Source organism: Labrus mixtus, chromosome 4 (assembly GCF_963584025.1).
Source record: "Labrus mixtus chromosome 4, fLabMix1.1, whole genome shotgun sequence".
In the NCBI taxonomy this organism is placed as follows: Eukaryota; Metazoa; Chordata; class Actinopteri; order Labriformes; family Labridae; genus Labrus; species Labrus mixtus.
The window spans coordinates 13,571,100-13,596,780 of NC_083615.1; the positions used below are offsets into that span (position 1 = coordinate 13,571,100).

Genomic DNA, 25,681 nt, shown 5'->3' on the forward strand with positions numbered 1-25,681 from the left:
GCAGAGGCATGCTGACCGACAGGAGACACACAGTCACAGTCACAGTCACTATCGCTCTAAGATACGAGTGTCTCCCTGTTAGATGTAACTGAGCTGGATTTCCTCAACTCAAATTGACTCTGATGATCTTCTTGCTTTTCTGACAGCGCCACATGCTGTTTTAATTAATCAAACCAAAGCATAAAGTACGGTTACTTTGATTCTTCACTGTCAGAGGACCATTACTAAATTGTGTTTGACGTAATTGATTTAGCTCCTACATGATGGTCGGATCCATTAAGAATGAGACCCCTTCTCTGCTGAAGCATCATTAGTAGTGACTTCACATTTTACCCACAACCCAATAACTGAAACGGTCGGTGTCAATGAAGGAGAGCGGCATTTGTGTATAATTTAGTTGACAGATTAACTGACAGAAACTCCTCTCCATATTTGTGTATAATCTATTATTGTTATTAAAGTGTAATATCATAAATACAGATGTAAATTGCTATAATCTAGCATTTAGCTTATAAAACTCAGGTAAGCTAACTCTTCTACTCACTACATTAAGCTGGGACTCTCATTTCAGCTATTCATTTATCGTTAGCCCATTTATACTGAGATTCAGCCCAAGCATAGTTCTGAAGCTCCGCCATCATTACGCCTTTGCACTATTACATTGACACACACAGCGGTGTATTACTGTGGTCTCAGAGTGTGGTTTTTGAAGTGTGCAATGGTGTTGCACTCCCACGTACTCTTTACTTTACAAACAAAGTACTGTTCCCAGCTGTCTATCTGCTCAGACAGTAACCGTGTTTTACACCCGTTACAATGCTGTTACTACCTCCAAGGCTGAAACATCAGCGGAACTACTTACATTACATCTCTATGTGTTTAGTATTGATGGTGAGGCTTCACAGGTAAAAGTCTCCTTTTGGGGCAATATATAAGTGATCTCGGCGCTCTCGGCGCTCGGACTCCAGACTTTTCATTTGCTCGTTCTCTTCTCTTGTATTATCATTTCCTCGCAGTTTTTGAAAAATTCAGAGCTCATGATGACCTTTCTGAGAGTTAAGGACTTGTGTCTAACCTCGCTCTGATTGGTCTTGGCTTGTTACCTCATCACCAAGATTTTAAAACTCACTTGTGAATTGCAGAACAGTGACTTTTATTTATGTGTTCATCAGTTTATTTGTCGGACAATACATATAGGCATTGTTGCGTCTAAGTGTAACCAAAGCAATATAGGACTTCTAGCCATGGCTAATTTGAAATCCTTGTCCTGGTGAGGCTTTTAGGAAATAACACACAATTGCGGCAGACATACTTTAAACTGTCTTCGATATCATGATGGGTTCTACAGATAAATTTAATTTACAGTTACATTATTCTCTGTATTCGACATTCGAAACATCGGCTGTTCTCGTACATGAAATGTTTTGGGAAACCCAACTCAGTCCTTTTAATATCTGCAGGACACTTGTTAGGTAAAGACATCTGTTAGGTTCACACACTGACAAAGCTTGGTTCTCTGTGATATCTTTGTTTTGAGTTTTATTTCAGTCTGTGTATTGCATGTTTATTTGTAACATTGATGTCTCTCTCTGTCTCCCTCTGTGTGTGTCTCTCTGTGTGTTTACACCTGACACCAGCAGGACTGCTTCACGGTGGAGGGAGAGGACCTGAAACACGACTTTGAGCGGCTGCAGCTGGCGATGGAGATGGTCGGCTTCTTACCCACAACACGAAAACAGTAAGATCAGCTACAATAACCTGGACAACTGTTCTGCTGCACTGAATACAGAGCCTCAGTTCTGTCTGTTTTTAAAAGTAGATTTATCGTGCAGAAATACCTCCTCCAATTAAACATATCATTCTGTATGTACTCCTACGACTACTCTCATTTTCTCACAAAACATTGAAACATGTTTCAACTGTAGTTTAGTAAGTTAGTAGGTGAGTTGTTTAAAATAGTTTAATTATCCCAGACTTAAGCGATAGTTTGCAAAACTGACTGGATGTGTCTTCCATTTTGACGGACATCCCTGCTCAGCAAGAAAGCAATTTCAAGTGTATTTTCCTGCTGTTTTGAATCTCAATAGGGTCTAGAAGATAAATTAAATCCTTGACGACATTGCACTTAACCAGGTTGTTCCCATTGAGATTAAGAACCTCATTTTCAAGGGAACCCCTGTCCAAGACAGGCAGTAGCAAAAACCCAAAGTTACAGACAGAGACACAAAGAGAGACAAATTCAAATACAAATCAGCAGAGATCAGTCATGAAGCTTTGTGAAGTCCGTTGCTCTGAAATGAACAGCTTTAATTCAGTGTCGGCTGGTGCGTTCTTCTCCAGAATCTTCTCCCTGCTGTCTGCAATCCTCCACCTGGGAAACATCCGCTACAAGAAGAAGACCTACAGGGACGACTCCATCGACATCTGCAACCCAGAGGTCCTGCCCACCGTCTCTGAGCTGCTGGAGGTGAGCGTCATGCTTCTTTTTAAGTGTCAAGCCATGAAGGTTTGATTGAACAATGCACGGCAGAAATCACTGTCATAATCCAACAGAAGAAAACACATCTGACATGTCTGAGTGAAAACACAGGGAACATTTTGTCTAGCTGACTGTATGCTGGAATACAATACGCTAAATAGCTTGAAGGATAATAAAAATGAAGAATTGGAGCGGGGCTTTACCACAGGGCTTGTTTATTCTGCCTGAATGCTTTCTTTGCCATTTTGTCTCCCAAAGTTATTCCATTACATGCCCACTGGAGATACTTAAAACTCAGTGGACTTGGTGAACTTTGAAGAACAAGCAGCATTCATCTGAGCAAATGACTTTTCCTTTTGCTCTGGACGATTTTTTTAAACAGTGTGAAATCATGATCATGAAGTAAAGGCTTTACATAAGAAAATCTAGCAGAGCCGCGCACAGCTTGTGGTGACATCAGAAGTGAAGAGGTGCTTCAGGTCCTAGTAAGGCGTCCAGAGCTTTTCACAAAGTCTTGTTTGTGTTTTGAGGCTATTTTCAGACTTCTCGTGCTGCTGCATAGGCGGCTTTCACACCAAGAACAACACATGCTGTTGTGCAAATACAACTACACCTACTTCATTTTCTGTTTAGTTAAAGACAAGAAAACATAACTTTATTTAATTTTCTCCGGAGCCGTAGACAAAATGTGTTTGTTGAACCATCAATCACACTTTTAGTTTGAGCTATTGAGAGATCCAAGGTGATGATGTCCAATCTTATTGTACTAATTCATCTATTAATGGCAATTAAAATAAACCTAAATATGATACAAGCTTCCACAAATGTCATTAAAGGATTATATTAAATCTTTAATTCATAGCTTTGTTGTCAACAACTTTGTGTTTCCTAATTTCGCTGTGAAATATTTGAATCATTCCCCCTTTTGAGTGTTTTGCATGTTGACCTGATTCCTTCTCGGCCTGTTAGCAGTTCATTATTAATCCCTGCTTGCTCAACGCAGTAGTTTCCTGTTTGATTGTTTTTTAAGCAGATTAGTTTGTTTAGAGGCAGCTGGTTTTTTTCCTGCAGAGAAAGTTCAGTCAGCCTCAGGTTTCAGTGACCTTGTAACAGTCAGACTGTAGAGGTAAAACAGCTTCCTGTGACAGTCTGAAGCTGATTCATTGTTCCCTTTATTTGATTCATTTTAAGCTCCTGTTGGAGGTTTTTGGCTGGTGCTGAAACAGCCTGAAATGAATATTGATGCCTCGAAGGTAGACAAGCCTATCAATCAGAAGATCTGCTATTTCTATATATTTTTTTTTAATGTCTGAAACTTCTGCAGTGGAGTAGGTGTCAGATGATGTCATGAAGAGCACCCTGTCCAAACAGACTTTTTTTTTTTTTTTAGATATTCCACTGTAAAGATTTTCTATAGGCGATACATTTTACTGTTAAAAGACATCAGGATGAAAGTTGGGGGGAAAAAAACATCGATTTTCTTTTTTTTTTTTGGGGGGGGGGGGCTAATCAGTCACTCCCTGCTAAGTGCTATTGCTAGCTCTTTAACTCAGTAGAATGCCAAATGGACCAGCAAGAAATTCAGCCAGTCTCACAAATGACTGGAGTAGATCCTGAAGCATGTACTCATTTTTTTAATCGTTTTGAATCAAAAATAGATTCTGAATCGAATCGTGCGGTAGCCAAAGATTCCCAGCCCGACTACTTACACATGCACAGGTCAAAGTCAAAAACGCTTTGTCTACAGGGGGGCTCCAAAAACAAAGAATTCCTCATAGGAGCTTTAAAATGATATTTTATATACTGACTTTTCTTTTATGACTGCTACAGCTAAATTGAATATACACAACGTTCATATGAAGGTTTGATTTTTCATGTTGGAATATCTTTAACTCAGACCCTGTAGTAAGTTATTTACAGTAATTTGGTCAGATCAGCAGATCAAACTACTTAATTAAGACTCTTTAGAGTCCACATGACAATAAGGGAATCGTTTGTTAGCATGGGTTAATGCTCTAAGCAGTGTTAACAAATGTATTTTTTTTTGTACATGTGTGCAGACCACACACACTCACACACACACACACACACACACATCTAGCTGAGTGGACAGCTCAAATGTCCTCATGCTGTTCTGGTTTACCCTCCGATTGACTGATGGTGGCACTTCCCCGTCCCTCTCACAGACCTCAACGATTAGCCGGATGTCCTTGTTGAGTCGCTGACAAAACAAAGTCTGTATGTGCCGGAGACTCCTGTCAGCAACACAGTGGGGTTGTTATGACTGAGGAGATCTCCGCTGAGGTTCTCCTCTAACATCCAGACGGAGACTCCTCAACTCTCCAGAGGTTCAGAGAGGTGGGGACGTGAGCCGAGCCACATGTTGGCCACATGCCGGAGGGATTTGTGTTTTAAGTTCAAGTTTATTTGGATGTCTGTTAGTTGGTGCAGAGGCTGGGGTTATTTGTCCCCAGGGACGTATAAAACATTCTTACAGAGAATCAAAAGAAAGAAGGAAAATCAAAACAAGTGAAGTCAAACAAAAGAGCCGCATCAAAAGAGCGTTTTGAGGGCATCTGAAGCTTAAACATGACGGGAAATCCTGCTATCTGATGTGACGAGCGTTGTCACCGTCGGATAATTAGAAAAGTATGTCATGGTTTTTACTTTAACATGAATTGAAAGGTAAAGTAAAACAACTAGTTCATATTTTGTTTAGTTGTAAACTGACATTAGGCATTTTCAAACCATAGGAACTTTTTTTTATAGTTCTAGGAAGTATTGGAACGCCGCCCCTTTTTTATTGATTCCTCACTGCAGGAACTATGAACTATATTCAGTGTTTCCCCTACCATTATATTGGGGGGGCATGACGGCTTGTCCCCACCCCCCCAACGCTGTAAACCTAGGGGAAACACTGATATTAGTTCCTGGAACCCCTTAAAAGGAACTTTTTTTAGCTCCTGCATCAGAGTAGGTACTCTCCTAGTGTGTTATTGTTTAGTTTGACTGACCTGTTGATAGAAAAGTTTCATTTAGTGCATTTTAATGTGAGGATCATTTTGATTTGAAACATGGTGTTTACAGGTTAAAGGTCAAATGTATTTATTGTTCCAAAGTGCGTTTCATTAAACATTAAAACAAACTTTACAACAGGATTAAGAAAACATTAATGGAGAAATTAAATCACAACACGTGAATATTTGAAATACATGGACAAATTATATAGTTTGCACACATAAACAGACACACATGGGGGGGGGCGGGGTCTCAGGTGGCAAACCATGATGTAGAAATTCCAATCCAAGCTGACGGACGAAGTGCTAAATTTTGCCATTACACTTACAGTTTTGTTGCCTTTATATCAATGCTTGGTGTTATTAGTCATACTCACAGTATCAACGAACAAGTTGAAAAGAAATGACTGGTGAGCAGGAAAGAGAGTGACATTACTTCATTACGAAGTAACGATCGCACCTGTGGTGTGATGTAAACGTCATCTCCCCCGCCAGTCAGCTTCTGTGAATTTTCTTGAACAGTGCGTGCTGCATTCAAACAACATCTCACCCTGACTTCTTGTGGAAGTTATACTAGGCAGATCAATCTGACCGAAATCCGGATGAAAAATGTGTTCTTACACATTCTCAGATGCAGCTCACCTCCAGAATTTTGTGGAACTTTTAGGAGTTTTGTGCATGTGTGAAAACATTCTTCCTTAAATATAAACAGATAGTATCCTCAAATCTCTCTTCAAATTGTCTTTACTCGATGCTTGAAGACAATCGATGTAATGTGACTTTATTTTAAGACCCTTTGCAAATGGGCTGAAAAGAATGTTATGGTTTTCTGAATGCATTTTTGTGAGTCATACGTGAGCGGAGGAAAAGTCCTGGTCAGGTGCAAACACACCCACACCCACACGCTCTGAGTGAAGTTTCAGTTTGCTTCTCGTGAATGAATCGCACCATACTTGTCGTTGATTTTAAAATGGGGGGATATTGTAGACAGGATGGGACTGCTCTCACTATAACCGTGCTGCACTGATTTTGAAACACTCGGGGAGCACTGATTGGCAGGCGTGCGGATTGATGATTGAATGGGAACAAAACTCGCTGGGACTTCCTGTTTCCCGTGGAGGTGGACCTGGAAGGGGAAGCAGAGCCTGTAGGAGCTGACGGACGGCTGACAGGCTGGATCCTCTGAGCTGTGGAGCTGAGTGATCGGACCTAACAAGAAACATTCCTGTGCTAACTGCTAATCGGTCCTGAGAGAGAGAGGCTTACTGTGAGAACAAATCCAGCTAAAGCCTGAATTTGTTGATGGTATTAATGCTAAAAACAGAACAAAATATTTTTAAGGCTGAACGCAAACCAGTCCAAATGTTTTCTTCATTCATCAAAACCTGACGTAGATGAATACACTTTGATAAAGCCCTGACAGGATTGTGTTGTATTAACCTTATCAGTAAGCATACAGCTCCTTCATTTTGTTATTCACTGACCTCAAGGAGCATTTCTGTAGAATTTGTAGAAATAATCAAGCTTTTCTCTTATTGTACATCTCACTTTGAGGGGTTACCTAGACGATTAATGGTTAAATTAAGTGGTCAGAAATAAAAAATAACTGCGTCTTGCTGTATTGAAAGTCAAAACCTGTTGCCTTTTGACATTTACAACTAAAGGCGTGGTCATTGAGTGAAAACAACTTTTGATAACAGATTCTAAGCATGGACTTCTTTTCAGCGTTGTGCAATGTTGCAGTGTCACTCGTTTTTTTTGCTTAAGATACGGGAGAGTCTTTACAGTTAACCGTGTAAGAAATGTATTATTTATAGGAAAATGGGGTCAGTCCAATGTTCCTATGATCATTGACATTATACCCAAGAACTTCCACCAGATGTATGTGCATTGCGTGTCCACTCCGGCCTCCGTGCACCCTCGTCCGTCAACACCCTCAGGCTGCGTTCTCCGTGCGAGAAAAAGGAATTCCCGTGGTAATTTTACAGATTCACTCACGAGATAATACCATGTACGTATGTGGTATAAAACCATTTAAAACACAAAAACAAACACATACGATCATTGTGTTTGTTTTCACGTTCATCATCATGTGTTTAAGGCTTTATATGCGATTTTTTACACTTAAATATAATATAAATCAAGTTTATCCTCTGAAAATAACTCTGTGAGTCATGACTGTCAATGGGTGTAACACCCGAGTCCCACTGTCTGTGATGCTTTCAGAGTTTCCGAGTCCTATCTTCAGTTTGTTTACATCGCCCGGACTCATCCCCTTGCGCATAAAAGTTGTTTAATTGAGGGACTAGAGAAAAGAAGAATAACATACTGTACTCACTGCTTAACTGCGTTTCTTGATCACGGTCATTTCGGGTAAATTTACATGCAGTGTGAAGATACGAGCATAATAAAGATCGCTAGCATTAGCATGCTAACTCAACAATGCACCGCAAGTTGTTTTGGTTTCATGCTGGTGCTGAAGGGCGACATCTGCTGGATCAAAAAATCGCATATGAAACCTTTAAGAGCGCCTTGCTACGAGCTTTCTTATCGGTTCAAGTTGCAAAAGAAGAGAAGTGAAAACGTGGTTTAAAGGCTGTTGGAATAATTTGTCTGAATATCACAGGGGATAGGTAATCAGAAGTGTAACATCAGAAGTCAAAACATTTGCTCTGAAAATGAAAGCGGGTGAATTTGAGAACAGAATCACTGACCCCACAACCCGTGCGTACAAACTGGTGTGATTTCTGTGTGTTATGGTATTAGAGCTGCCATCATAGACGGAGCAACAAGCCTGCTACCGAGCGACTAATACATGGAAATGTACCGGCTAAAGACCAATCACCAGGCTGCAGAATAGGCTTTGCTCTCAGTCGAGGGATTATCAGGCAGTGTGAAATGAAGTCTGATTATGCCACCCCCCTGCTGACCCACTCCCACACACACACATACACACATACACACACACACACACACACACACACACACACATCCCTCCTCCTGTACTCCCTCCTCTGTTGATGTCAAAGCCTTCACAAAAGAGACAGTTAACAAAACTAGATCCATAATGGTATTAACCAGAACATTAACACCCTCTCCTTTGTACATTAAGACATCAGGCAGTCACACTCAGACATGCTGTCACAAGTTTTCACACATACACACACACTCTCACACACACACACACACACACTCACACACAGACACACATGTGGTCTCAGCAGCAGCTGTTTGGTCCAATCAGATAATCCCCATAGATGGAGGAGCTGTGTGCGGTGACATCTGCTTCTCCCAGTGTGGCCCTGTCATCACTGTTCCGTCTGAGGGCCAAGTTTAAAATCAGTGAGGCCGGGTCGCATGCAAAGTCACACACTTCATCCCGTATGTGTGAGCACGGAGAGGAGCGTTAGCGTGCTAATCTTGTCGTCTTGCTATGTTAGTTAACTTCAGCACGTTAACTAAAATCGTTTGAGTAGGTAAGAGGGAATGAGTGATAGGGATCAAATCTTCTGGTTAACCTTCTGAGTGTAGATTTTCATCACACATGGTGAAATGTCTCTTGATATATGATAGAATTACTGGTAAGCAGCCAAAAAAAAAATAGTCAAACAAAAACATCTTCCTGATGGACTGAGGTACTTTATCTCACTGAAATCTTGTTATACAACAATAAACTCTGTCCAAGCGATCTCATTGGACAAGAGGAACTCCATGAGTGCTTAAAGGGTACAACATCACAGGAATATTTGTACAATAGAGGATATGCATTTACATCACTTTCCCATCTGACCACGCCCCCCTCAGTAGAAAATATTCTTCATCATGTCTGCTGCCTCCAGTGAGAAAGGACTGAAACTTAAAACAGACGAATATCTGTCTCAATTAAGGACATTTGGGCTCAACACATCATTACAGTTTGCTGAAGAATGTAGTTGTGGTCTGTAGACGTTGATATGTGTCCAGAAATCATGCCTCCTTTTATTTATAAGCAACTGATTTCAAAGCCAGGGAAGTATATAATTCTGGTTTGATCAGTGATGGATGTGAAACTGAATACATTTGGTGTGTAGTTGGGGTGTAAGGATCAAGTTGTTTCTCAGAATTACACTGATCCATTTGCTTTTATTTTTCTTTAGCTTTCGGTATGAAATAATCCCGGAATGAACTAAAGTCATGAGACATAATTGGACTTGAACATTGCTCCATGTTATAGTCGCATCATCACATTACTTTGAAACCATGAAAGCCTGTAAGACCTCCTCGTCCTCAACCTCGCGTGTGTTTTTTTTCCCCTTTTAAGGTCAAAGAGGAGATGCTGCTTGAAGCCCTGACGACAAGGAAGACGGTGACGGTGGGAGAGAGGCTCATTGTACCCTACAAACTGGCTGAGGTGACTCTTTCATTAACCACAACACCACATCAAAAATAAGCAAAGACACCTTGACCATTTAAAACGGACTGTGTAGGCTGTTTAGTAAAAACATCATGCGTGGATAAGCCAAATATTGAGAGAAATTTCTTGGAAAGTTCACATGTTGGTAAAATTGCTCTGTGTGAGGGGTGCAGTATGGGCGTTGTTTGAGTCCGTCTGTAGAGGGCATATTGGAGTCAGCTGTGGGGGGGGGGAGTTTGTTGTGGCACTTCCCCAGCCCCCTCCCCCTTCTTATTTTTTCTAAGGCTCTTTTGATGGGGGTCTCTTCCTCTGCAACTTCCGGTTTCCTGTCGAGTCAAGACACAGGGCGACTTAACCCTGTCCTCACAGCCCGCTGCGCTCACAAATGTACCTCCAGCTTCCTCAGCTGACCTACATACGCTGTCGTCCATGACTGAGCGTGTGAATATTAATATTCAGCGGTTTTAGAGATGAATTTGGTCCAGCTCACTCTCTGCTCATGTCTGCAGGGCCAGGAAATGCTACACATGGATCGTCTGTCAGCAACCCCCCCCCCCCCAGTATAATCTGAGGGTTAGTTTAGCCCAACAATGGTTGCTCCCACACACACACACACACACGCAAACACACATACACATGCACACGCCCCTCCAGTCATGTGGTCTGATCTCAGGAATGTGCAACCTCTACTGGAATATACAGAATAGAGGCCAAAAAACAGATCCTGAGTCTGTCTCTGTTTGTCCCTGTCTATCTTTTTCTCCTTTGGACACGTGTTTCTTACATATTCATGCTCTTACCCTGACTGATCAGAGTCACTAACGAGGTCAGGATATGATGAACCCTGTACTTCATCTTCCAGTCACCATGTCACTGGAGTTCCCTCCTGTCTGTCGCTGATGCTCTTATCTTGAAAGTAAGCGAGGCGCAAATCTTTAAGAAGGACAAGGAGAGAAAGAGGCAGTGACTTTTCTAACTCTGAAAGTCCCTTTTGAAAAAAATAAAAAAGGATATTCGCACAGATATTCACTGTGAGACAATAAAGAGTCTTTTTTACTCTTTTACACAAGAAATCCACCAGTTTCACACTGTGCGCTCTCCTGACCTTTGACCCTAATACATCCTCATTTTTCTCTCGCCATGTTTCAGGATACCAGTCTGACCTGTAGGATGAAGAGCTCTTACTGGTCAACTCTTTCTCCAGCTGTAGGAAATAATGAGTTGAAACAAAACCAGACCTTTTAAATGCCTGTACCAAATACAGATATACGTTTTGAGGGTTTTAATCAATGCTAGGTGAGGAACTTTAAGTCAAGCTTACAGATGTTTGTGTTTCTTTACATTTCAGCAGCAACCTAAAGGCAACACAATGATCTCCTTAACCACTAACCTTCACTATAATCATGGCAACAGTAATTCAAATCGAAGCCCTCACCCAAACCATAATTTACCCTAATCCTCACAGAAGGTAAAAGTAGTTTGAAGAAATAAAGACGGGCCAAATCCTACCTTCCCCTTTTACATATCTAACAATCAAACTGATCATAATAAAGATGGACGTATCAGAATACTCACACAAACGCATTGTGAGTGAAGCCCAGCCCTGATCGGAGTGAGGGCCGTGGGAGCGAGCGAGCTGAGGCCACCTGTGGAATCCATAACACGCCTGTTTTTATACAAAGGAAGCGTAGAGAAAAAAAGAACCTGGCAAAAGTTTCAGCTTCTTCTCAGAAATCATTTCTTCCTCCTTGGATGCAAAAGGTTGAGAAAGTGTGTTGGGCAGCCGTCCCATCCACCCACAGATGAGATGGGGGAGATTTTTGGCGAGGAGTCTGACCTCTCCAGCTGAAGAGTAGAGTTTGGCTTCTCTCCAACTTCAACCACTAAGATCTCTAAATTGACTGGATGCGTTGCCGGTTGAGTCAGGTGGAATGCAGAATTTTGAATTCTTGGTTTTGGATCCAGATTCATAATGTGAGTCAAAGTCATTCAGTTTGTAAGTAGGGGAAAATTGGCGAGCTGCAAGGAGGTCAGAATGTGAAGCCGTGTTTGTTAATGTCTTTGACTATTACTCAAGGACACTGAAGAGCTTTTGTGACTCAGATTTCTATTGAACTGCAGGACATTTTAGGATGTTTGGTTCTAGCATTTTTCGTCAGGTGTTCCTTGTGTTATTTTGTCTTATTGTTGCTTCCCACAAACCCAATTATTTGAGACCAAAGACTTTGCAGAAAACCCTAAAAAAAACACATGTTTGGAATCAGTGAGCCACCGGCTACATGCGTAAGTACATGTCCCTTTTCTTGTGAAAGCAATATCTGAGGGAAACCTTTGTAGAAGATCTTTAGAAGGACACTCTCCACTTGGGCTGAATAATAATCTGTAGATTTTGGCAGTCAAAGGTCCAGTTCATTTTGTCATGATGTCCATCCCATTGTAGTGAATGTGATGTCTCAAGCTCATCCCTTTTGATTTCATGAAGAGTTATTCTTAAAGAGGGACGTGCCTGATCTGACTGACAGGCAGGCTTGGTGTGTCTGTTTGTCACCCGTCTCAACTCCACCTCTTTGCCTGTTACTGACCAAATGTTAGTTTGAGACAGCATTTCCAACATGGCAACCACCACCAATGGTCTTCACATGTCCAATCCATCAAACCAATGAGGTATGCCCATGTTTTATGCAGTCTATGGTTAACTCTACACCAAAGGGTTGAAGAGGATACTTGCTTAAAATGAGCACGTCTGCATAATCATATTGAACATTAGAGCATACTCGTATTAGAATTTAGCTGTAAGGTTTGTTTAAAATCTGTCTTATTTTGTTTTATTTGGAGTTAAAAAAAAATAAACCCTGTTTCATTTTGTATTTTCACTGAGTGGAAAGAAAAATTTAATTGAAACTTACAATAAAGATGCAATGAATATAAAGACTGATAGCTGTACAGTATCTACACAAACATAACTTCTTCCACGGTAAGCTGGCCTTGAGAACAGCTCTTCTGCTATCATGCTTTGCTAGAAATAACCTCTGTGGTTTAGCTCAGGTTGAGACACAAAGTGTATTTCAGGTCTGGCCTGGAGAAGTGAGAAGTACATTTTGGTGTGTGCATTTTGTGAGCCCCCGATTGTCTAGTTTTTTGCTTCTCACTTTGTGATGTGGCTTCAGATAACCTGAGCACTTTGTTCTTCCTGTCTGAAGACATACACGAGGTGAGGAAGTGGGCGATCAAAGGTTCATTCATTGCTTTACATTCATGTGAAAGGTTTCTGCTTCTCATTACAGGATGTTGAGGCAGCAGAGTGAGAGTGTAGAGTCATCTCCCATGAAATGTAGCACATAGATACATACATAAACATGCAGGTATGTGTAGGCTAATAGAAAAACAACTACATAAAACAGATTCAAAACATATGCAGCTTGACATATTGTGGTAAAAGAAGCTAGCGGGCCACGTGCAGTGTGAGCTCATGCTGGTGTTTTACACCTCCTGTGGTTTTCAGAATGAAGACGAGAAGAAGTGGAAGAAAGCGAGAAACAACGTCACCTCGGCAGAGTTCAGTCTTCACAAACACCAGCAAAGACTCTGTTTAAAAACCAGGACCATGAAAAAGTCTCTGATAAAGTCCCACTCATTATTTCGTCTGTTTCTTGGGTGGCCCTCCAGTTAAACGTTTTCAACCCATTTGCTTCCAGCCATGTTTCCTCGCTAGTTCTTAACTGGTGCCATTGTGGTGAATAATTAAATTACTTGGCAAACACGGAGACATCGCACGCTCAGTGAGCATGTCAAATGTTCGCACATCACATCAGCTTATCCCCCGAGTCCCCTGCCGGAGCATTTATAAAATCCTGATTCTTAGTCAAATGGTTTATTATTCATAACAATCTTGCATAACATTGTGGGAGCAGGGACGTCACAGGCGTGCTCGCTAAAAATATCCCCCAAAAAATCAATAATGCAGCAGTGAAGAGGCAGCTTTTAAAATGCAGGTTCTGCTTCATCACGGATGCTGACTGCATGTGGTAGCTGTTTAAAGAGTCCTTGATCAGGTTCACAGTGTCCCATAAAAACCTCTGACTGGAGGGACTATTTTCTTTATTGTTGTTCTTTACTGATTTAAGACACGTCAGGTTGATTCAGTGTTCAGTGAGTCTGTGCAGCTTTTTGTTTCAGGAAGTTTAAGACAAACTTTGTCCAGGAAATGTGTCTGAACTTTTGAGTTGTTTTCTGTTATGTTGCTTCCCTCTGAAATGAGGTTGATACATCAGGTACTGACTTCCCTAAAAGCAAAGTTAGGGGCCTTTATGAAAATGTTAAAAAGTTTTGCTTGCAGTGCTAAGCTAGCTCTCCCTTCTTACAGTGTATGCTAAGCTAATACATCCTGGCTTTGGCTGAATATATCTTATAGCCCTACAGATATCGATCGATTGATAACTTTATTTGGAGCATGTTAACAAAATAAAAGTAGATGAATAACTAAACAAGAAAAGCAATTTAAATCATGAAAAGTAAACCTACTACATGTAGGCTACTGTTGATTAAAGCAAACAGAACATGTTGAAAAGTAGTAGGGTGAGGTTTTAACGTAAGTCTCTTATCTATATCAGACCGGTATTGATCTTGTTTTCTATCATTACTGATAAGAAAGTGAACAAGCTGTGGTGTCAAAGTGTCTTACTACTCCTGAAGTATCTCAGAGTACGCTCTGTCAATGAAAGGCGTCTGATCCAACCTTCACAACAGGATCCTAAGTCTCTGGCTAGACTCTTCTCCTCTGTTGCCCCCCGGTGGTGGAACGAACTTCCAAACTCCATTCGATCTACAGAGTCCCTCTGCACCTTTAAGAAAAAGCTAAAGACCCAGCTCTTTCATGAATACCTACTAACTTAATGATGATGGTTTTGATATTATTGATGATGATGATGGTTGTGACGATGGTTTTTGTTTGATAACGACGACTTATACGATAGTTTCTATTCTATACTCTCAAGAACTGCCGTCAATGTTGTGCTTTGCCTCTGGTCACTTCCTGTCAGCACCTGTGTGTCCAATCGGACTCAAAGCTGATCGTTTGCTCTTACTGACATTGTTCCCTTTTTTCTAGATCCTTGCTTGTGTTGTACTTACTCTCTGATGTACGTCGCTTTGGATAAAAGCGTCTGCTAAGTGAATTGTAGAATTGTAGAATCTTAGCAAGATGAGTCAGTTTCCCAGAGCCTGTTACAAGCAAAATGAACCATTTAGGAAAATGGTTAACTTATTGGATGTGTATTTAGCTTTTACAGTTTGACCCATGTCCTACCTGTTAACATGGAGGAGGCGGGGCTTGTGACCTGTTTTGCAGCCAGTCAGAAGCTGGAGCTGGAAATGTTTCGGCGTTACTTCTTTGGAGCGGTCATGTCCTCCATCTTTAAACAGTCTATGTCCTGGTCCAAACCCGATCGGACTAAGCAGTCGTCAGATTTCTGTTACATTTATTCGACATGACACAATAGAAACAAAATGAATAACTTAATAAAGGATGGCAGAGTTTCAATGGTTGCATAAGAGTTCTCTTAATTCAACACTTGTGGGCCACCGCAGCAACACTTCCTCTGTCAAATAAAAATGCCTGTGCGGCAGCGGAGAGTGACTCCAGTAAGGCTGCGAGTGAGAGTGATAAAACAAATTTAGTGGACTCCTGTTTCAGATTTTTTTTTTTTTTTAAAACAGATGTTTGTGATCAGGAAGAAGCTGACGTGTTCTGTGTTTACATCTGTGTGTTATGTGTAGGCGGGCACGGTGAGGGACTCCATGGCCAAGTCTCTGTACAGCGCGTTGTTTGACTGGATCGTGTTCAGGACCAACCACGCTCTCTTAAACAACAGGGACCTGGAGGACAATTCAAAGGTAGGAATCAAACACCCACACAAACACTTGAAGATCTAAAAACCCACCAACATTATTTTTCTTTAGGATTTTCTATAGAATTGAATGGAGATACCATATTGTCATTGTTGAACACTGTGGAGTACAAACTGGGGAGGATGTACGGATTGGTTGCTAACCTTGGCATGCTAATTGGAAGCTAATGACCATCAAATCAAATGCCGATCCAGTAGGGTGCTAGATAAGATACATTACAGGAGCATGCATGTTTTCCCATTTCCAATCAGAAGCTCATCAGACACACTTATTGACCTTAATTACATGGAAACCAATTTCCTGTGAAATAAATAAATAAATAAATCTGTCTTACACCATAAGTTGTCTCTAAAATTGGATGTAGATGCTAGCAGAGTTATATTTGCGCAAATCTGTTAATGTTAATGTACCATGCAAGTCGACGTGGGTCTTTGGTCTCCCGCAACACCGCCCCTCTGCTTATCAACAAATGCTAATTGTGTCTGAGGAGGAGTATAGGGGAGCCGGAACAACACTGTGTGTTTTACTACCGTGCAATTGCACCAAGAGACCTTGAGTCAGCGCCGAGCAGCACCAAACCGGATTCCTAAATATTGTTGCTTTAAGTGGAAATTGGCTTATTGTAATAATTTACTCAGGCTTTAACTCACTATGAGACTGTATATACCATCCCTTTGTCCCGTTCTCATCTTCCCTTTGTTCTTTGAGTCTTTCCTCATCTGTCTGACTCATGCTCCACATCCTGCTGCTGCCTGTCAGTCAAACACATCTGCCTGTCTATCTGTTTGGTATCGTGCTTTTTCCTGGCTCCGTCCAATCCCAGATGAGGGAAGCGGTGCGATATGAAAAAAAAATCACATTTCACTATGAGTGTGTGTGTGTGTGTGTATCTGTGTGTTAGGGTGGCAGCTGGCAAGTCAAACCCTTTGGGGGCATCTAAGGGATTAGGAAACAGATCATTCTGTGTGTATGTGTGTGTGTGTGTGCATGTGTGTGTGTGTGTGTGCGTGTGCGTGCGTGCGTGTGCGCGTGTGTGTGTGTGTGTGTGTGTGTGTGTGTGTGTGTATGTGTGTCTGTGTGTATGTTTTGCTGTGTGTGCCAAGAACATTTGGGCAGATGGCATCAAGTTCCCCTCAGCTCAGTTTACCCCCTGTGGTCCTGTGTTGTACCATTGCAGTGAGTGTGTATCTTCTGTGTGTGTGTGTGTGTGTGTGTGTGTGTGTGTGTGTGTGTGTGTGTGTGTGTGTGTGTGTGTGTGTGTGTGTGTGTGTGTGTGTGTGTGTGTGTGTGTGTGTGTGTGTGTGTGTGTGTGTGTGTGTGTGTGTGTGTGTGTGCTTGCCTTGGCACTGACATCATCTCTGTGTGTTAGCTCTCCCCCAATACCCTCGGGGGGTCGATGAGGTTGCACTTTCTGTCAAGGTCATTGTTCTTGTGTGCAGATAACAGTTTATATAAGCAACGTGCGCTCTCGTATGTTTTAATAGCAGATATAAAAATAAAAAAGCGTCCTTCGGAGGGAAATAAAACACTGCTCTATCAGATTAAATTAAAGTGGAAACAGCTTTTACAGTCCATTTCATAATTAAAGGCCTTCAGTGAGCGAGCGCCTCCTTCAGATGGTGCAGATTAATGATTTATGATGATATGAATCTTACTCGACACTCAGCGGGGGCAGCCAGGTCGCTGAAGACGCAGAGAACAGGAAATAGAAGGAAATGTGATAAGCACATCTCTGAAAATGAAGATGATCAACACTCATACATTATTACTGATGTTTACAGTGTTTCTAGGGGATATGTTTTCATCTTTTTTTTCCCAGATAACTGACCTCATAATCTGTGTAACGTAGAATAATGAGTCTGGTTTTGTTTTCTAGATTCTGTCCATCGGAGTGCTGGACATCTTTGGATTTGAGGATTATGAGAACAACAGCTTCGAGCAGTTCTGCATCAACTTCGCCAACGAACGGCTTCAGCACTACTTCAACCAACACATCTTCAAATTAGAACAGGTACAGTCTGATTGTTATGTTGTTTTTTTCACCTCTACTCTTTGTGCCACTGTCGCCTTTTTGTTGCCATCAGGACAATGGCTATTGTGCAGCTGCTGAAAAACACTTTTTTTTGTGTTTTACTTTCACTGTGACAAAGTGACCAACACCCAAACATTTCTATTTGGTCCACTATACGGCACGTTGGGTTTACTCACTGACGTCACATTATTGTGGCTGTTTCACATTCCTGAAAAGTGCCTTTCTGCTTTTGATTTTTCAACTGATTGAGGAAAGAGTGAACTCCTCAGTGTGACTTTGCAGTTTTCCTTCATACGTCAAGCTTGCTAAAAAAATGGATGACTTCATGTTCAGTGGAGAGAGATCAGAACGCAGAGTTTAACGCACTGAGCGAAAGGAGATGGGATGTTTTTGTAATGCTGTTTCTGTACTTTTGAAGGATTTTTGCAATGGTTCAATTTGATGTGTAGCATTTTCTACTGAGCTGAACACGTTTTTGGTCGAGGAACACAAGAGTTCTTAAAATATTTTACTGGAGGAAAATGGTCTTTACAGAAGAACCCCTGTAAGGTCTGATGGTTTGAACAGCCATATCCACACTGACGTTACAGTACAAGCAGCTGTAATTATGCAGCTAGGCTAAGCTAACACGTCCATTAAGCAGAAGGTCAGAGGAGAAGTGCTGAATGACCAGAAGAGGGGCTAAACATTTGCTTTTAGCTGCTAGCTGAATGCTAATTGCTGCTAATACACAGCAAAAACAATTGAGTATCATCCTTCCATATAACTACTATCACTTTGTCGTCCATGAAATAAACAACCCTTACTGAAGTATTAATCCCTAACCAGCTTTACTATGCATTCTTTAGTCTCATTTATTCAGACACCCTCTGACAAACAACTTCATTTTTATGTGCATGCTTTATTTATTTTCCAAATCATATCAATAGACAGAGAGAAAATACAGCGAGAGGAAGAAAACAAATGGAGAGGGATTCTTTTGGGGGAGATAATGAGGCTCAATTAGTCGGAGTCTGTCACTGTAGCTGTCAGCTCTCGTCTCCCTCACACTGAACTCTGATTGGCTGTGGCAACTTAGCAGGCAGGCCCAACGCTGCCGGCCAAACGAGGAGAGAAACAGAGTGGGGAAAAAAGAGCAGTGTTTCAGCAAACGAGCTCAATAATGTCCCTTCACTCTCAATGAAGATCACACAGTGCCGATGCACTAATGGTTCTGTTATCTGTTTCTGACAGTTAGCCCTCAGGCACTATACAAACACATATACATACACGTACACAAACACATACACGTACACAAACACACGCGCAGACACACACACACACACACAGAGCAGGATGTAACATGTTCTAACAAACCAGTTGTGTTACTGTCAATGAAAAATTGACAGTAAAGCTCTCTGGGGCTTTTTCTTTTCTCTATATTTTCCGCTGCTGAAGCTGATGGACAAACAAGATCAAAGCTAAAATAACCGCTTTCAAAGCTAAAGATAAAAAAATAAAAAAATAAATAAAAAAATTTAAAGTAGATCTATTACACACTCACTTTCACCTTTAATTATGTCAGTCTGGGACACATATTGAGTAGTGTTGTGAGATGTGTAGCTCAAAAACCTCCTTATTTATCTTGTACTCGCGTCGGTAAAACCCTTCATTTCATCCCCTTCCTGAAACGGTTAGTTTCAGCTTTTGAAACCAAGTGTCCAGCTCTATTTGCAATCGCAGGGAAATTTGAAAGAGCTGCCAGGGTGTGCATGTCCCACAACTTTGCTCCATGCCTTGCTCTGATACGTGATTCGCTCGATATTCTGTTATTTATAAGTTCAGGACAGCATCAGCAGCAAGCAGCTGTACATTATAATGTTGGTTTTGCTGTGTCTTATCTGTTCCCCCCCCCCCCCCCCCCCCCCACGATCTCTCATTCTCAGTCTCTTGTGCACGCAGCAATTTTATGAATAAATTTACATTTTAAAAATATACTGGGGCGGCCCGCCCAGGTAACGCCTATGTGTGGGAAACACTGAGTTTGCATATGTGTTATTGTCAACACTAGCTACCTTTTGTACATTTAGATGTCGTTAAGTTGTGTTTGTGCTGTCAGTCATTGTGCAGCAGGTGCTTCTTGATGGTTGTCTCTGTTTGGATTCTTTCACTTGACCGTTTGTTCTTGTGTTTTGCTCAGCTGATAAGTGCTGAGAGTGCTGCTGAGACGTTCGCCCTCACAGGACGGTGTGTGATATTTTCTCAGCAGAGTTCACGTTTATTATCCTTTAATCACGGGGGTCCTCTGAACCCGCGGCTCCGAGTCTCTCCTCGGTTTATTTGACAGGACAACAGTTAGTGGATGAGGCGCTGAGGAGGTGCTGAGCTCGGAGGCCCCTCGGAGGCAGGCTGGTACAGCTTCCTGAAGGAGGGCGGCCAGATCTCCTCTGATTTGTGTTTGTTTGAATAAAGTTGTGAAGTTCACACCACGGGTCCCCTTTACCCTCCGTTTGACGTCATTAGGAGAGAAAGTTCTCCACACATCGTCTGTTGTGATGTGTCGGACCATAAACTGCTGCCACTCAGTTACATTTAGAAGATTTCATGGCTTACATAACGCCGCTGAACTAGAGTTGTTATTACCATGTTGAAATTTTCATTATTTGATATGAGTTTATGTCAAGGCACTTTGTCGTTTAATGAAGAAATAAAGAAAAACAAAAGGAAGAAAAATGACAGAAACTTGTGAAAACATGTATTGCTGTATTAGTTACCTATATTTATATTGTGCCTATTATGCCTGTTTCCTCTTATTTGGAAAATGGGTTTGTAGTGTACATGTTTATTTAAAATAATAATGAAAAGTTTGAAAAAGCAGCAGAAAAATGTAGCCTTTCCTCAGTGTTATCATGCTTCTTTCAGTCCTCGATTTACAGAAATCTGAAATCTTGAGGGCCTGTGTGTCATCTTTGTAGCAGCATTAGCCAGGACATGTGGCTACTACATTTATTTTAGTGCTACTCATCAGCCATTGCCTGTTAACACAAAGCCTCAAAGGTCGGTGGCCATTAACAGGTTTTCTTTTTATGCTGCCATTGCCCACAACTTCCGTTTCAAAGTGCTTCTCATAGACTGACCGTTAAGTCTGTTATACATTGCTCTGGATTTGCTTCAGCTCAATGGAGGTTTAATAAAGAAAACGTTAAAAAAAACTATGTGAAAGTATTGTGTCCTGGCTTTAGCTGCAGCTCTAGACCTGGAAATTGTTCCCTCGAAAAGACGAGCTATGTTGTTCACAAAGATAGTCCCGCCCCCTCTTGATTTGAATTGGTTGGTGTGGATGAAGTGACAATGACGAGCAAAGGGTTCTTCCAAAAGTTGAACTGTTTGTGGCCCAGGTCACTGTGAGCACAGCGACAAAAAGCAGCTGACACTGAGGGTGTTTTTGTGCTCTGGATGCTGAGCGCTGAAAACGCTGGGTTGCACTGTTTCTTTCATTAAGATTTGTTTAAGGGATTTAGCCTTTATTTAGATTAGATTAGAAAATCGTGATAGTGAGTGGGGAATGACATGTGGGAAAGCAGCCGCAGGTAAGAATTGAACCCAGCAGCCGGCTTGGAGGACTATAGCCCCAGTACATGAGGCGCGACCTTACGGCTAGGACATCAGCTCTCCAAACTGTTTTTATATTGAGAATCGGATCTGCCAGCGCAAAAAAAAACACCAGTAAAACAGAGTAAGTGGACAAAGACCATAACTCCTGCTGAAGCTGTCCGTGTAGGAGGAGAATATATATGAACAGTTTAAATGTTGATCTTATTGTAGAATCGTTGATTTGTTAAAGCCCACATCAGATAAGTTGTACCTCCACTTTAACTTAATCATTTACTCTGATTCTGAAAGTTGACTTTGAATTTCCATCAGGGGAGTTTCCTCCTCATTTTACCTCCGGGCCTTACTCTCCTCCAACCAATCAGTTGCTCTTATCAGCAGCGTGTGTGTTTACTGTCAAAAAGCTATCATTAACACACCAACTGATACCCTTGTGTGTGTGTATCTGTTTGTGACCATGTATCAAAGTAAGAAAACATTCGTCAGCCTCCACCTTAGGCAAACACTGAGTCATGTTTAACTCGGGAGATATGCCGACTCAGTAAAGAAATAAAATACATGTGATCAAGTTTACCTTCTCCTGATAGACAAGGGAGACTCCTGCTGCTGGCTGGTATACAAGACAACATGCAGAAGGGCCTGAGGACTCTTTTATTTCAACCTTCACAAACAGGAAATGTCCTTCATGCACATTTAGCTCGTGTCTGAAATCATTCATTTGCTCACTGCTCCTTACTCATCATATAGTAAGCTCACCAGTTTAAAGAAAAGGAACTTGGACACTGCTTTATACTAATTTCCCTCTTGTTTTGAATCAACCAGCAGCCTCTAGTGTTGGAAAATTAAGCCAATGCCATGCAAAAAACTGCAGTTCCTCAAGCGTCCAATCAAAGCTGGCTGCAAAACCCAAGGACACCCCATGAGGTCCTGGATTAAAATGCCCATTTGTACAGCAGAAACAATGTTTACAGCCTGCAATACATGATGGTGTACAGTGCTGGGTTATTGACCAAATTATACACTTCTTTTGATGATGCTCTATATTATGGGATACTTTAAATCAACTTTATTGAAAACAATAATACAGACAGCAATACAAAAATAAACCGTCTTTAAAGTGAACTATTCTGTGAGTTGTGAGTCATTATGAACACAGCAAAGGTCTCATTCTCGAGACAGACTTTCTCAACATGTCTAAAGGATGTTTTCTTTGCCTCTTTTTTTTCTTAAGTGATCCCACTGATTAAGTTAATTCGTCATATTTGGCAAACCAATCTGACATTTCGATTCCCTCCGCACCCTTATTCCCAGTACCAGAGTCCAGCTCATTCCTTTACGTGTTTTTTTTTTTATGAGTCATGCTGGTGCACAGCTGCCCTCCTCTTCCATCTGGACCACAAAAAAAGCAGAAGAGAAAACCTCAGCACAGCGAACATCTTTATTTATTTGTCAGTTCTGTCTCTCTGCTTTTAAAACCACCCATGATTGCACCCCCGCTCCTCCCGTCCGCTCAGTAAAAACACTCCGCTGTCATAACAGGAGAGACGGCCGCTGAGGGAGGGAGCGAAGAAGAAATAGAGAAGATGTTCACAACTCCCTCGCACAGACCTCACCTCTACAACCAGACCCTGGGTTTAACACAATTCAGTCTGCTTGGAAACTGTGTTAGCCAGCAGCAAAGAGACACAGCGAGGGCTAATAGGTGCCGTGAAAGCCCCGAGTCCAGAGCCAATTGAATCGACCACAACAGCTTTGTTCCCCTTCTGCAGCGCAGCAGGAGGCTCTATGGCTTTTATTGCTCACATATCGTTTTTGTTATGAGCTTGTTACATCTGGGTTTATTCTCCTGTCAAGTTTTTGATAGAGGACACACAACTAGGTGCATGTTTTGTGAATAATCCAGTTATTAGGACAAACAAATAACAAAGCTCAGTTAACAGATGTTGTGTAGGAGTGGAGTCAGAAACCGTAGATGTCTGAAAACTTACAGTAGATATCATATTGAGTTTTGTTTTATGCTTTAATTTGAGTAAGCAAACAACTCAGAACAGGAAATGTGTTCTTCTAAAGATTAAACTTCATCTTTTTCACATCAGTTAGACCAACATTTATCTTTAGCTTTCAGGAAGGGCAGTACTAAAATAAATACCCATACCTTTTAATATTGCAGTGTAGAAATTATCTTCTACAGCATTCAAAATAATAATAAAAAAAATAAAAGGATTAAAATCAAAATTTACTTTTTGTACCATACTGTAAACTGGCAAGTAAATTGCCCTTTTTCAGAATGATGTAATATAATAATAATTAGGGATTCATTTATTCGTTTATCTCTTTTTTTGCAGCAGAATTCAACTTCTTGATGAAGTTTAATCTACATTTATTAATTGCATTTATTTGTGTAATGCGTTTTGTATCCGTCTGAATCGGCACAGTAATAACGTCCTAAAAAGTGGAGCACAGCAGAATATTTAGTGTTGCAGACGTCTTTGTTAATGGTGTAAAATCATCCAAGCATCAAGTGTTTTTTAAATATATTTTGGGGGGCTTTCATGCCTCTATTGGAGGGTCAGGGCAGTGGATAGAGTCAGTAATCTGGATGAGAGAGCGGGGGAGTGACATGCAGGAAAGGAGCCACAGGTTAGGTCTGATGCCTGCTCCAATGACTACCTCCTTCATACATGGGGCGCGCACACTAACCACTAGGCCACTGTGGCGCCCCACATTCATCAGGTTTTTAAGCTACTGTACAATCAGAGCATCTTGGCTTTAGATCGACTTTCCTAAGGGGTAAGTTTACTTCACTTTCCTCTGACCTTCCATCTGCCGCAGTGTTTGGATTTCAAGTGTTCGTTCTCTGTAAACTCTGCTCGTCAGCCCGCAGAGTCCAGAGTACTTCTGCTCTATTACCAGATCTTTAGTTACACTCATTTGTCATTCTCGATCATCATCAGTGCTTTATTATGACTGCAATGAAAACTGCTCGGGACAAGTTTAAACATCACATATCAGGACCCCAGAAATCTGGATTTACAGTAAGTACTGTAAATACAGAGTTCAGTGAGGTTAAAGTCATGACTAATATCTGTTCAGAGCAGGACTGCAAATAACAACTGTTTTCATAATCAGTAGATCAATGAAGAAGCTAATGATTTTGAACAGAGAGTGTCACAAACTTTTGAAAATGCCCGTTAAACACAACTTAAACTGAAAGACCTTCAGTTTACTATAATGAAGCACCAAGGACAGCTTTAAATCTTTACATTTTAGAAGCAGCAAAAGTTACTAAATTACAGGATATGTTGCCTTTTTAAAAACGTTTTTGCATATGTAAAAATTCATCTGAGGACATGTTATACAGCCCTTATTCCTCAAGCAGCTGTTGGTTCTTGCTGACACGTCTGGCTCTCAGTGATGAATCTCGGCTCTCAATCATTCGTCCGTTACAGTGTTTACGCAGCCCCGTAACTGAAGCATTTTCTTTGCGTTCCTCGCACACCGAGTCATAACCATGTCGTCCTGTGTCTGCTCGGTGCAGGCTGTTTACCTCATGTGTGAATGTGTGTGTGTTTGTAATAAAATGGCTGATGAGTGTGTGTGTGTGTGCATTCATCTCCTTATCTGTGCGTCTGCATCTAATTCTGTCTCTGCCTCTCAGAGTCAACACACGTGTTCATGAACCCGCTCACAGACACAAACAAAGTTCACCATGATGAACCGACTCAAATTGTCAGCCAGCGCTCGGCTTGATGAGATTAAAACAAAAAGCCCATGCACGCAACTTCGCTTGATCCGGTGCGACCTCTGAACGAAGCCAAACACTCCACATGTTGTGAACGCCTCGTCAGTGATTCAGCAGACTAAAAACAGAAGTTAGAGCAGACGTGTCGCAGATGGAAAAACAAAAAATTCCAGCGCTGCTTTGGATTTGTGTCAACTGTCCCATTGTAGTAATTAAAGCACATGTGCTCCAAGTGACTGTCCAAATATTTTACATTCTTTCCTTCTTCTACCATAATGATAGTTTAAAAAGTCACTCAACAAAGAGGAAACCAGCATGTTAGTGTGGAGACATAATACATCCCCACAACTACATTTAACGATGGTATGAATATACCAACATACACTAATCTGTATGCCATGCACTCATAAACATTGGTCTCATCTTCCTTTACCTTTTGAAGTCCAGTCCACACAATCAAGATGGCGCTCCCCTGAGTGCAGCATGATGTACCTCCAACTTAAGCTTTTCATGTTTTTTG

General features: G+C 41.3%; 1 protein-coding gene and 1 long non-coding RNA gene across 7 annotated transcripts in view; both read left to right on the forward strand.

The window, feature by feature from the left end:
- Nucleotides 1-25,681, forward strand: part of LOC132972835 (unconventional myosin-IXa-like) — a 148,519-nt gene that overhangs the window by 82,979 nt on the left and 39,859 nt on the right. For all 6 annotated transcript variants that reach the window (XM_061035944.1, XM_061035945.1, XM_061035948.1 and 3 more), the window contains 5 exons: nt 1,641-1,738; nt 2,341-2,467; nt 9,797-9,886; nt 15,665-15,781; nt 17,673-17,807. In XM_061035944.1, the coding sequence (XP_060891927.1) occupies nt 1,641-1,738; nt 2,341-2,467; nt 9,797-9,886; nt 15,665-15,781; nt 17,673-17,807 (567 nt within the window). The remainder of the gene's footprint in view (nt 1-1,640; nt 1,739-2,340; nt 2,468-9,796; nt 9,887-15,664; nt 15,782-17,672; nt 17,808-25,681) is intronic.
- On the forward strand, nt 22,720-24,985 carry LOC132972834 (uncharacterized). Its single transcript, XR_009672944.1, has 2 exons — nt 22,720-24,534; nt 24,582-24,985. It is a non-coding gene; the product is annotated as an uncharacterized LOC132972834 (long non-coding RNA).